General features: G+C 42.0%; 1 protein-coding gene across 3 annotated transcripts in view; it reads right to left on the bottom strand.

The window, feature by feature from the left end:
• si:dkey-172j4.3 (diacylglycerol kinase delta) overlaps positions 1–12,478 on the bottom strand; it is a 106,327-nt gene that overhangs the window by 40,928 nt on the left and 52,921 nt on the right. For all 3 annotated transcript variants that reach the window (XM_062065917.1, XM_062065919.1, XM_062065918.1), the window contains exons 6-24: positions 12,353–12,457; positions 12,147–12,279; positions 11,841–11,947; positions 11,633–11,758; positions 11,184–11,286; positions 10,945–11,104; positions 10,746–10,854; positions 7,096–7,235; positions 6,843–6,930; positions 6,683–6,774; positions 6,512–6,611; positions 4,351–4,416; positions 4,107–4,278; positions 3,918–4,016; positions 2,902–2,986; positions 2,719–2,826; positions 577–673; positions 391–498; positions 191–304 (exon numbers count right to left, since the gene is read on the bottom strand). In XM_062065917.1, the coding sequence (XP_061921901.1) occupies positions 191–304; positions 391–498; positions 577–673; positions 2,719–2,826; positions 2,902–2,986; positions 3,918–4,016; positions 4,107–4,278; positions 4,351–4,416; positions 6,512–6,611; positions 6,683–6,774; positions 6,843–6,930; positions 7,096–7,235; positions 10,746–10,854; positions 10,945–11,104; positions 11,184–11,286; positions 11,633–11,758; positions 11,841–11,947; positions 12,147–12,279; positions 12,353–12,457 (2,112 nt within the window). The remainder of the gene's footprint in view (positions 1–190; positions 305–390; positions 499–576; positions 674–2,718; positions 2,827–2,901; positions 2,987–3,917; positions 4,017–4,106; positions 4,279–4,350; positions 4,417–6,511; positions 6,612–6,682; positions 6,775–6,842; positions 6,931–7,095; positions 7,236–10,745; positions 10,855–10,944; positions 11,105–11,183; positions 11,287–11,632; positions 11,759–11,840; positions 11,948–12,146; positions 12,280–12,352; positions 12,458–12,478) is intronic.

Raw genomic sequence — 12,478 nt, 5'->3', positions numbered from 1 at the left:
GTATAAACTTTTGCTACAATATGGACTTTTGTCGAGGCTGGAACACATTATTCATGTTTACATTGTTTCTTATGGAGAAATTTGTTTTCTACATACAAACTTTTGTATTTACGTACCAAATTAAGTTTATAAATAGAGGTTCCACTGTAACATGAGATTTTTAACAGCAGTGTGTGCATGCGTGTGTAACCTGGGCGATGCGGTGGTGCTGCAGGTTGATGACTCTGGACATGGCCATCTGCATGCTGCCAAACACGGCCACCACTTCCAGCTTCTTGTCGTCAAAAGACGGTGCACCAAAGTTCTGCAGGAATAAAAAAAAAGCAAGCCAAAGAGTTGGAGCTGGCAAGAAGGTCAGGCTTCCAGTTTTAACAACCAGAAGGTGCTCACATTGTCTTCCTTGGTGCCGCCCCAGAAGTTGATGCCGCCTGCATAGCTGGGAATGTTGAGCACAGCCAGTCCCTGGAGACTTGGCAGAGGCATGGATATGCCATCACACTAGAGACAGAGGATTATGTTAAGTTTTGTTTGCTTTCTTGGAAAGCTTTGAGAATGATGTGTGTGCAGAAGTCCAACCTCAAGCTGAACCCTCTGCTCCAGGTTTTTGTAGGTCTTCTGGACCAGCTCTTTCGTCCCCAGCACTCCGTACCACATCATGTTCTTTGTGCGACTGCTGCAGAGGAACAAACACACGTCATGCTTCTGCTGCCATCAGGTTAAAGGGGAACTGCACTTGTTTTTAAAATGTTGCCTAATCATTCACAATCATGAGAGACAAGAACACATTATTTTTTAGATAGATATTACATATATGGACAGAACATAAAAAAAAAAAAAAAAGAAAAAAATATATTATATATATCACTAGGGTTGCAAAATTCCGGGAATATTTAAAGTTGGAAACTTTCCATGGGAAGTAACGGGAATATATGGGAATTAACGGGTATTAATGGGAAATTAATGTGAAAAAACATTGAATGCAACATGCTAAATCTTGCAGCATGATTATTAGCTAAAACAACCTGATTTAATGCAAATTCAGTACAAATTCAACACTGCACTGTGCATTCCTCCATCACACGTGCAGTGCATTCTTCCATCATATGCACAGATAATTCCCAGGATGCTAAACACTACAGCAGGGCTATTGAGGACACACTAGTATTTGAGCCCAAGGACTTCATCCAGTCAGGTAAGTGTTGATCATATTACTGGGGTAAATATATATGATATATGGTATTTGAGTTTAATAGAGGTGTAATTGCTTGTTACTTTATGACAGTAGACTACCCTTGTGATCTGTAAAATTCAACTAGCAAATACTAAATCAAAAGGTGTAGTTTCCTCTGCCTTTTGTTCTGCTAGCCATTCTGTTGTCATACAAGAATGTAGGTTATAGTTTGATTTAGCATGCTGATTGAGTGTTCATTTATTCATCTAGCCTATTTCTATTCATTTGTCCATCAGTAAAATATTTTTAAAGACTACTCCAATTGTTTAGCTGACTATTTATATCTGTGTGTGGCATTGCATTAGTGTTTTACAAGCTTCTCATCTTATTCTACAGAATAAGATGGACGGTGTCCAACTTTGAATAATCAAAAAATGGTCAAAATTTCCAAACTTCCCGAGCTTAACTTCCCGTGGTAAATTTCCGGGAAATTACCGGAAACTTTCCACCCCTTTGCAACGCTATATATCACATATACACATAAATAATGTAATAACACATATTTTCACAACCATATGTAATATGTACAATATTTACCATATTTTGGTCCTTTTAGGCATTGCCAAAACTTATTTACTGGGGCGCTATTATTTCAGTGCTCATAGCAACCCACTTCCTACCTCCAGCAACAAACGCCTGTGTGTTCTAACCATGGCAGACTTCGTAATAGACGACAAAGTCGACCATTATTGGACAAATGAGGATTCACAACCTTATCTTTTTTAAACTGAATAGCAGGCTGAACTGCTCGTTATAAAAGCTTAGCAAGCACGAAAAGTGGATGAAACGTTGGAGCAGACGTGTAAATGTGGCGCTTGGAGCCAAGCTATGCCGACAGACATGGAGTGCTTACCCAAAATCAACTGGGAAAAAAAACGTCCCCGGCTAGCTTGACCATAAGGACAATTGTCCATCAAGTGAGTCACCATATTAGTGATCATGCAGCACTTCATGCTTGTTAGTCCAACTACATACACTGTCGAGCTAGCTGTGTAAAAACAAAACATGAAATGTGGACTAATACTTAACAGATACTGTAATATGATTGTTCATGTATTTTAGTCAGTACAGATTGGTGTCCCATCACATTGTGTTGTGCATTCCAAACTCAAAAGCTGAAGCTAGCTTACAGCTAATGCCGTAGCATACCATCGCAAGGCAATGTGTTACTATTCTAAAAAAAACAGCGCCTCAGTGTTTGCTCTAACAATAACAATGTTGCTGCAGCTTGGTTATAATACAGGTTATGGAACGTAAATGAAGTATTGTTGGAGGTTTTTGAATGCATTTTCAGCATGATTTAGAGGCAGAATGGATTGCTCCAATTAGCAGCATTTCGATCCACGTAGAACGAGCCCATTATTCCAAATTAGAATGCAACAAAAAACTAAAACATGTGTTCTTTGTCTCACATAATGATTGTGAACGATTCCAAAAAAGTGCAGTTCCTCCTTAAACTGCGCTGTTTTTTTGTTTTTTTTGCCTACCTGCACTTTTTGGGATGCTCGTCCCTCTTGTTGTTGAACTCCAGTGAGATCTTTGCGTCCAGACCAATGCCAAAGTAGTTGTTCATGACACATTTCTCCCAGCATTGTCTGCAGGCAAGCAAAGAGCCAATGGAGAGGAGTTAGAAAAAGCGGAATGTTAAGAGGCTGCACAGCCACACTTACACAGAGTCCTCGTTGAAGATGACCGCGTTGAGGCTCTCTTGTTTCTCCGGGACGATGGGCGAGGAAGGGCTTGCAGTCCTACGCCCTGGACACAACACTCTAATTTAAAAGTAGCTCTCAAATGACAAAATTGCGTTGTACAACCCATCAGCCATTGAACCAATGTTATAACAGCGGTAAGGAACAAACCGCTCAGTCAGCATTACCAGCACTCAAGAGCTACAACAAGTGTGACACGCGTGACTTTCACAACTGGGCCGCTCACTCTAGATACTAATAAAGCTGCCATCTGCTGAATGCCTATGTTTTATGTCAAAGTACATCCCTTTTGCCGACCACGTGTAACAGAGGACAGGCAGGGCGGCTCGGCCATGTGTACGTTTGTAAACTTCACTCTCGGACAACTTCAAAGAGTGCGCTAGCCATTGGATCAGCAGCTTGGGCTTTTAGACTCGTGGCTCACCTACCGCTCATACAGGCGACATGGGTTAACGCCCTGTTCGGAAAGGTGGCAGTAAAGGGAGATCAGATACACAAAGCAGAGCCACAACACAAGCACTTAGCAAATATTGGAGACTCTGTGGTTCATTGAAAAGAGGCTTTAAATAGTTAGTTTCAGTTTATTTCAAACATGCATCGTATTACAATTGCATCCTAATGCATCAGATTTTTACAGTTGTTTTATTACAGAATGTCCGAAAAGGAGTAGGAAGAAGCACAGCTTATTTAATCCTACCCCTTTTCATATCATAGCAGTTTTATCCAATTTTTTTGTTCTCTGTTTGTAACAGAACAGTGAATAAATAAATGAGTGAATACATTACTATACAATAGACTTAGACTTCCTTTTTTTGTCATTCAAATTTGAACTTTACAGTACAGATAAGAACGACATTTCGTAAGTAATAAGTAAGTAAACAATTATTAGATATTTAAACATACTCAATAATCAAAGTTATTTATGGTTTACCTATGAGATAAATAGAGCATTTAATGTGTTCGTTTTTAACACTTACGCCTCTCTGTATCCTTCTGTTCCTCGCTGTTTTCCCTTTTAATGGAGGATGACGAAGGTATCCGATACAACTGAGTGTCTCGGGTCTGCTCGTCCACCACTGCAAACATGTCACAGGTGAGCGGGGTCGCCGAGTCAGAGAGTATGACAGACGCCGCCGCCAAAAAAGCAAACATCACTCCTCTCTCACCTTTCTCTGCTTGTTCGATGATCTGCCTCAGCGCCTTTTTCAGGCTGTTGGCCCGCAGCATCAGCTGCTCCCTGGAGCGGTACGTTTGACAATTGGAGCCTGTGTCGCTGCCATTTTTATCGGGTCCTGAGCCGCCATCCTCCTGGCTGGGCAAGGAATCTGCCGGAACCACCTGAAAGCAATAGAAGATGACAGGTGAGGGTTGTTTTTTACCGTTGATGCAGGTTAGCGCTCCCTTATTTACCTGAGCATCAGCTTCCTCACTTAAGGCTTTCACCAGAGAATCCAGCTTCTCATTCAGCAGTGCACACTGGGAGATCAACACATGTGCACATTTTCAATGCCAAAACATTCTGTAGGATCCAAAATACATGACATGCACTTATGGACACGTTTTATATTGTAACGTCTGTCAAGACGCTTATCTCCATTCGGTGCCACACGCCCACACCATCAAAATGCCGAGGCAAAAATTTCCACATCAACACCGTATGAAAAAATTAGTCATTTTTTTAGTTGTGATTTCCTTCTCTGCATGAAAGTTTAAAAGTAGCATATATTAATGCAGTATGAAGAAGAATGTTTTAATGTAGACATGCAAGCCTTGAAAGAAAGTTTTGAAAATCAAGACTACATTTCCTGCAAATGGGTGCATTTCTACCCTATATTTTAACTTTAGATTTATTCTCATATCAAACTCTTTTGGCTGTCTTTTTAACACTTACATCCGGCGCCCCCCTCCACACCCCGAATTATAAATAATGTAAATAATTCAATGTGGATATCTTGTGTGATGACTGTATTATGATGATAGTATATATCTGATAGTATATATCTGTATCATGAATCAATTTAAGTGGACCCCGACTTAAACAAGATGAAAAACTTATTCGGGTGTTACCATTTAGTGGTCAATTGTACGGAATATGTACTTCACTGTGCAACCTACTAATAAAAGTCTCAATCAATCAATCAAAACACATAGAATCATCATACTGCTGTGATTATATGCATCAAGTGTTCATTCAAGGCTAAGGCAAAATATCGAGATATATATTGTGTATCGCAATATGGCCTTAAAATATTGCAATATTAAAAAAAGGCCATATCACCCAGCCCTAGTTCAATGATGCCATTTCTGTTTGTCATGTATAATTTTGTCTATTTTGTGTTTATCCTTGAATAAACAGGTCAGTTTCTTGTTACCAACCATTGTGTATTATTCAAACTCCCCTAATTCAGCTGGCTAGTTGTTATCAAGAGTACTAAAACCCTTTTCAACATGATTCTGACAACTAAGTAGGCTAAATAACTTTAAACTTTAATACATGCTCGGATAGGCCAGTATCGGTCAGTATCGGTATCGGATCGGAAGTGCAAAAACAATATCGGTATCGGATCGGAAGTGCAAAAACCTGGATCGGGACATCCCTACTGTTGTACACTTCCAACTTTGTGCGAACACTTCCTGAGACCAGTGTGCAGAAAGGCATGTATAAATCCATCCATCCATCCACCCATCCATCTTCTTCCGCTTATCCGAGGTCGGGTCGCGGGGACAGCAGTCTAACCAGGGAAGCCCAGACTTCCCTCTCCCCAGCCACTTCGTCCAGCTCTTCCCGGGGGATCCCGAGGCGTTCCCAGGCCAGCCGGGAGACATAGTCTTCCCAACGTGTCCTGGGTCTTCCCCTTGGCCTCCTACCGGTCGGACGTGCCCTAAACACCTCCATAGGGAGGCGTTCGGGTGGCATCCTGACCAGATGCCCGAACCACCTCATCTGGCTTCTCTCGATGTGGAGGAGCAGCGGCTTTACTTTGAGCTCCCCCCGGATGACAGAGCTTCTCAACCTATTTCTAAGGGAGAGCCTCGCCACCCGGCGGAGGAAACTCATTCCGGCTGCTTGTACCCGTGATCTTGTCCTTTCGGTCATAACCCAAAGCTCATGACCATAGGTGAGGATGGGAACGTAGATCGACCGGTAAATTGAGAGCTTTGCCTTCCGGCTCAGCTCCTTCTTCACCACAACGGATCGAAACAGCGTCCGCATTACTGAAGACGCCGCACCGATCCGCCTGTCGATCTCACGATCCACTCTTCCCTCACTCATGAACAAGACTCCGAGGTACTTGAACTCCTCCACTTGGGGCAGGGTCTCCTCCGCAACTCCACCCTTTTCCGGGCGTCTAAATGGGTTTGGCGTAAAATAAAAACCTAAAAAACTCTCTATAATCTTGCAGGAAAGTCCTCACAGAAGATTGGAGTGTACCAAAATGTTAACATTTTCCCAATGCTTTTGTCCAAAGGCGTGTAGCATGTAGCATCTGAGGTTCAACACAATTCACCTGCCCGCAAATGGCTTTGACACAAACCCTCATACACACACTCCAGTATATGAACCATTTACCTTTTTTGCCATAGCGTCCGCCTCTTCCTTGTTCTCTGTGGCCCTCTCGTACGCCTTGCCCACCTCCGTCACAAACTCGTTGACCGTCCCACACAGGAACCTTGAGAGTGATTCCAGTGGGTCAGGTGACACAGTTTTGCTCCGAGCAAAACCACACGAGCCAGGACTTACTTGGCGGAGGAAATGACGTCGCTGTGTTTGTCTGAGTCCAGGATTTTGGCCAGGTGGGACGCCACAGAGTCTGCATACTGAGTGATGTGAACCTGAGGATGAAAACCATGCCGATGATAATTTGGAACTAAAAGCATCCTCATGAATTAAACTGGTATACCTGCAGTGGGTAATCGAGGGGGATGTCTTCCCTTACTAATGACATCTGTTTAGTGGTGGCGGGAACCTCGTATGTCATCACGCTCCACCTGACACACACAATGAATTAAATGAACATTCATTAATCAGAATCTGTGAGAAAAATAATAGATGCTTCAGTTTCACGATGGAAACCCACTTTAGTTGTCCTCAATCTTATGTCTTTAATTCACCAGAGTGTGTCTCATTGGATCTGCCCCTAAAGTCCCACTTACCGGTCCAGCATTTTGGTGGTAGCCCTCTCCAGCTTCTCCACGATCTGCAGAAGCTGAGCGTCGTCGTCACAGAGACCCCCCCAGCCAAGGACTCGGGCCAGGTCGTTACCGGTGCCCAGCGGCAGCACGCCCAGCTGGCACTGCCCGACCAGAAGAGGGAGAACATTTTTAAACAAAGTTTTAATCCCAATATTTTAACTTTTTATTTAAGGTTTTCTGACAGTTGTTAAAGTTAAAGTACCAATGATTGTCACACACACACTAGGTGTGGCGAAATTATTCTCTGCATTCCACCCATCACCCTTAATCACCCCCTGGGAGGTGAGGGGAGCAGTGGGCAGCAGCGGTGGCCGAGCCCAGGAATCGTTGTTGGTGATTTAAACCCCAATTCTAACCCTTGATGTATTTTCAGTCTTATGTTTACCTTAATTTTACTGTTTAAATGGGTCTTTTGGCAATACCATAGGTGCTGTGATTATAGCCAAAGCATGTATTGACCTAGAGGACGGGCGGGGCTTTAATTGGAAGCAGGCAATAATTGGAGAGACGCTGTTAAATATTTTAAGTTAAATAATCAATTAAAGTGCATGAGAAAGTGAAAAGGGGAACGTTACTCTGTTTGAAACCATCATTTATGGATATGTATGTTGCACAACAGAGCAGCAACAGAAGCAATGTTGCTATGCTGGAAAGGAACATTAACAGCACTGATGAGTTAATTGTAAACAACACTACAATGAAGTCTTGATCTACTTAAGTTTTGCGTGTAGAAAAACAAGTGCAAACTTGATAGCGCACAAGAAGCTGATTTACTAAACTTGGGCGCAGAGGATTATGTTTCTTAAGTGAACAAAATAAGGAGTGTAAATTATTTAGCATCTCTGTCTTCATTAATACGTAGAATATTTGCTTATCATTAAAACACCCACAATACTGGGAAGAGGAAATGCACCCGCACTGTGATTTATCAACACTAAACTGTTCTGCAGCTGCTGTTTTACGAATTTAGTTCGTCTAGAAAGGACACACAAACTGGCTGTTGATCAGAAATAGCTGTGAGTAAGGAGGTTTCTCAGTTCTACGTATGCTTGTCAACATTTATGGAATGTGAAAAATTAAACATAAAGTCTATTCAGCAATATCCTTTTCAAATTTTTTAACTGCTGTCTACTCAAGGGGCTGATTAACACCAATTTAATTGATGCGTTTGTGTTTGATGCAGGCGTTTGTTGTGACTATCTTTTTTTTATATATATGAAAAAAAAACTTCTTGCAAAATGCATTTTCTTACACCTGGGACATTCCAGCGCACGCTCATACTTAGTGCCAGCAAAAAAACAAACAAACAAAAAATCTATATCGATCGATCCATCCATCCATCTATATATATATATATATTCAATATATATATATATATATATATATAATATGTGATGTATCGTATTAAAACTTTATACATGTTCGAAATAAAACTTCAACAAACAAATCTTAAGTGCGATACAAACGTGGTTTTTGTTGCAGATGCATTGCACGACTGCCCAAAAAATGCTTATACAAAGTGGTACATGTTATAGATGTCTGCTGCATTTTTCAAAACAAAGCACGGCGTCACAGGTTTAGCATGATGACATAAATGTGAAATCAGTGTCTCCGTGGCAAAAAAATAATTTAAATAAGGCGGTCTGTACCTCTTTTGCCCTTGTTGTCAATTCTACACACAGTCTTAGAAGCTCACACGCAACACACCCACTAATAGTAGACACAATGTTATAGTTTGCACACGCTGTTTAGCGTGTGGTATTTGGAACTTAGATCAGGTTCTTCATTTTTCTTTCTAAATATTCAATGTAACACTCTTGTGAGAAAAAAAATTGTACTCCATGTAGCTGTGGTTCTTCCTAAAGGAATATTATTTTCTTATTTGATGCCACAAGCCATTAATTGCTGGAGTTTTTTGGTCATTGTAACCCTTTTTTAAATAAATTCTACAATAGTTGAACTTTAATAATTCACCTTGACTTGTGATTCAAAAGACAGTTTCGCATCAGTTTGTAGGTAAACATTGATAATTATCAAAACATTCAAATATTTAATATAATGAGGCAATTATACATTTATATTGTTATATGTTCCACAGTGACAAGCGGTGCTCTGACTGTGACGTGGCCACAATGAAAATCAGTTTGACAACCATGTGCTAAAGGATTGCATGCCCACTTGATAGCACACGCAAAGCGTATCTACTAAGCTCATGCACAGGGGATTGTGTCCCTGAAATCATAATGAGCAAAAAGCGGGCACAAACCATTTGAAATGTCTATTTTCAAGTATACACACAATACCTGTATATGCTGATTATCAGAACGCCAACAGTAGTACTAGGAGGAGATGCGAATATAATTATTCAGGGATCACAATGTGATTTATCAAACTTAAAACTATTCAGCGGCCACTGTTTTGTGTCTATATTGAGTACGCCTTGAATGTGTGTGCAAACTAACACAGTTACACACAATCGGCCTTGCCGTCGTCAGGAGGTGATCGCAGCAATATGACCGAAGATGGGGAGAATCACTCTTCTGTGATCCTGTCGACCATCTGCATATTTCTGTCAAAAATTTAAAAAAGACATATCTGTCCAGCAGTTCCATTTTTAATCTGATGAATGGACCGAACACAAAAATTATTTATGCTGGCGTTTTTTTTAATGGCGTTCCTTTTTATGACAAAAAAAAATTATAACATGCATTTTCTTGGCTCTGTTATTTTAGTGCACTATCGCAGTCATTGCTATTGTTGTGCAAAAACACTGATTGTGTGGTCTCCCAGAACGAACTTTTGGCATGGTATACAATAGGTTATTTTGTCTAGATTGCGTTTTTAAATTGCAGAAAGTGTGGTACAGGTTATAGATGTGTGCTGCGTGTTCAACTGCAAAACACCACAGGTAGGAGAGCATGATACCATGAATGCGGAGGGAAAGGAGTGTTTCCATGGTGACAGTCGGTACACGCAAAACCCTTATTTCAATTGGGCGGTCTGCACCACTTTTGCACTTGTTTTCAATTCTACATGCAGTCTTCATAGCAACATGCCCATAAATATATAGATAGATATAAAGACAATATACCATACATCCATAAACGTGGATGCATATGCAATAAGTGCAATATATTTATCTGTACAGTAATCCATTTATTTATATTTGCACCTTATTGCTCTTTTATCCTGCACTACGAGCTAATGCAACAACATTTCGTTCTTATCTGTACTGTAAAGTTCAAATTTGAATGACAACAAAAGGAAGTCTAAGTCTCTAAGTCTAAGTGTAATAATTAGTAACACAATTTTATAGTTTGCGCACACCAACTAGCTCTTGGTATTAATCAGCATTTGACTTTCACACCGTCCGCGAAGTAGCAAAATTTCCAAGTGCATTCAGAGGTAAATGAAGCTGCTTGATGCTGACCATTCATATTACTTCAAATGTAGCTACTGATATCATGTGGAGTTAATAAAAACTATGGTATACCCGGAGGTTGCCCACAGCAATGAGGTGTTTTTTTTCCCTCAGCAGTTAATTGAACAGAGGCATTAATTGGAGTATTTGCTGTATTTTAGTAAGAACAGTGCCCTCTCCTGGCTCGCACCTGCTTGTGAAGCTTCAGTTTATCAAGTTCAGAGAGCACCCAGCCCACGCTGCCGTCTCCCCCGCACACCAGGATGCGGAACGTCACAAACTTCTGAAAGATGCGCAGGCTGGAATGGAAAAATATGCAAAGTGGGGGGGAAAAAAATGATGAGTAAAAACATTGTGTGGATAGAAAATTGGGAGCAAGAGGCCCTTACCCGAGTTCGGGCCCCCCGTTCATGAGGTCGAAGACTTGCGCTGGGTTGAGGAGCTGTTTGAACTTGCGCAGGAACTTGACACCCTGGTTGTCCCCACTTTTGGAATTGACCAGTACCAGAAGAGGACTCGTGCAGGACGCTGAGGTGGCTTTCCAGAAGCCTGCGCGCAAGCAATTATAGGCAAGCATACAAATGTAACACAAAATTATGTTCAGTGTGTGAAATGAGAGGCGTCTTACCGTCAGAGTCGATGCTGTTAAGTGCTGTGGGAGGGATGATGGACACTCTACACTGACCCAGGGGGCAGATTTTGGCCATTTGTTCTTTACAGCTGATGTGGACCTGCACGCGCACACACACAATAAGCAGTTTCCATAGTAATTTCATATTCCAGTACAATCTCAAAAGGTCATTACAACCCTCACAAATGCAGCAAATGTCACTTCACTAACCTTTACAAATATCACACTGATTTATTTGTGTGTGTTTGCGTGTGTGTGAGGATCAGAGTGTCTAACACATCTGACCATTTGCACACTCAGCGCTTATGCCGACGCACTTCTTACTAAGTGGAAGAGTGGGATGGAATTCTCATCAATATCCGGCATTTTGATTTCGAGCCAAAATTGCGTCGCCATTGATACGAGGTAACCTTGTGCCAGTGAACAAATACTTCCGAGACACGTACAATGGCCTTGCACCAGAGGCAGCGCCAGTCCTGCAGTCGCCTCACGCTGCCGCAGTTCTTGTCGCACACCACACACCTGGCGCTGACAGGCAAGTTACCCTCCAGCCACTGGTGGGGCATGGACACCTGGTGAAAAATGATCCGCCGTTAGATACCAAGCAATGTGCAAACATAAACACACACACACACACACACAAACAAAACACACCCCGTCCTCATCTTCTATGATGTCATTCCCGATGGAGGCCAATGTGGTCCACTTGCAGTTGTTGGTGGAGCGAACTGCGCATCGCTTGTGAGCTTTAAACTTGCATACTTGAGGAAGACAGGAAGCAGACGTATGTCAAATAGCCTGAAAAGATTAGTTAGAATGTGTGTGTGTGTGTGTGTGTGTGTGTGTGTGTGTGTGTGTGTGTGTGTGTGTGTGTGTGTGTGTGTGTGTGTGTGTGTGTGTGTGTGTGTGTGTGTGTGTGTGTGTGTGTGTGTGTGTGTGTGTGTGTGTGTGTGTGTGTACCTTCGCAGGACAGGCCATGGGAAGTGACGCCGGGTAGAGCCTCCCTGCAGACATTGCAGAAGGTGGGGCGTGCGTGCGAGCAGGCGTACCAGTTGTGCATCCCTGAAAAATGCTCCATGTTGAACTGGCTGGCCTGCAGAAGATAGCGGCTATTACAAAAGTACTTCCCCAAACGTCGGAGGCATACAAACAACTTGAAGACCTACCTCATAGATCTCCCACTTCTGGACAGACTTGAGGGCGCCAATCCAGTCTTCCATTTCCTTCCTGTTCTCGGCACATAGCATCAGTTTGCGAAAAGGAGTAATGACCTGAGTAAGAAGGATGTCAGA

Source organism: Entelurus aequoreus, linkage group LG12 (genome assembly GCF_033978785.1).
Source record: "Entelurus aequoreus isolate RoL-2023_Sb linkage group LG12, RoL_Eaeq_v1.1, whole genome shotgun sequence".
Lineage (NCBI taxonomy): Eukaryota > Metazoa > Chordata > Actinopteri > Syngnathiformes > Syngnathidae > Entelurus > Entelurus aequoreus.
Note: the sequence above shows the minus strand (reverse complement) of the source record. Positions and strands in the feature narration are given on the sequence as shown.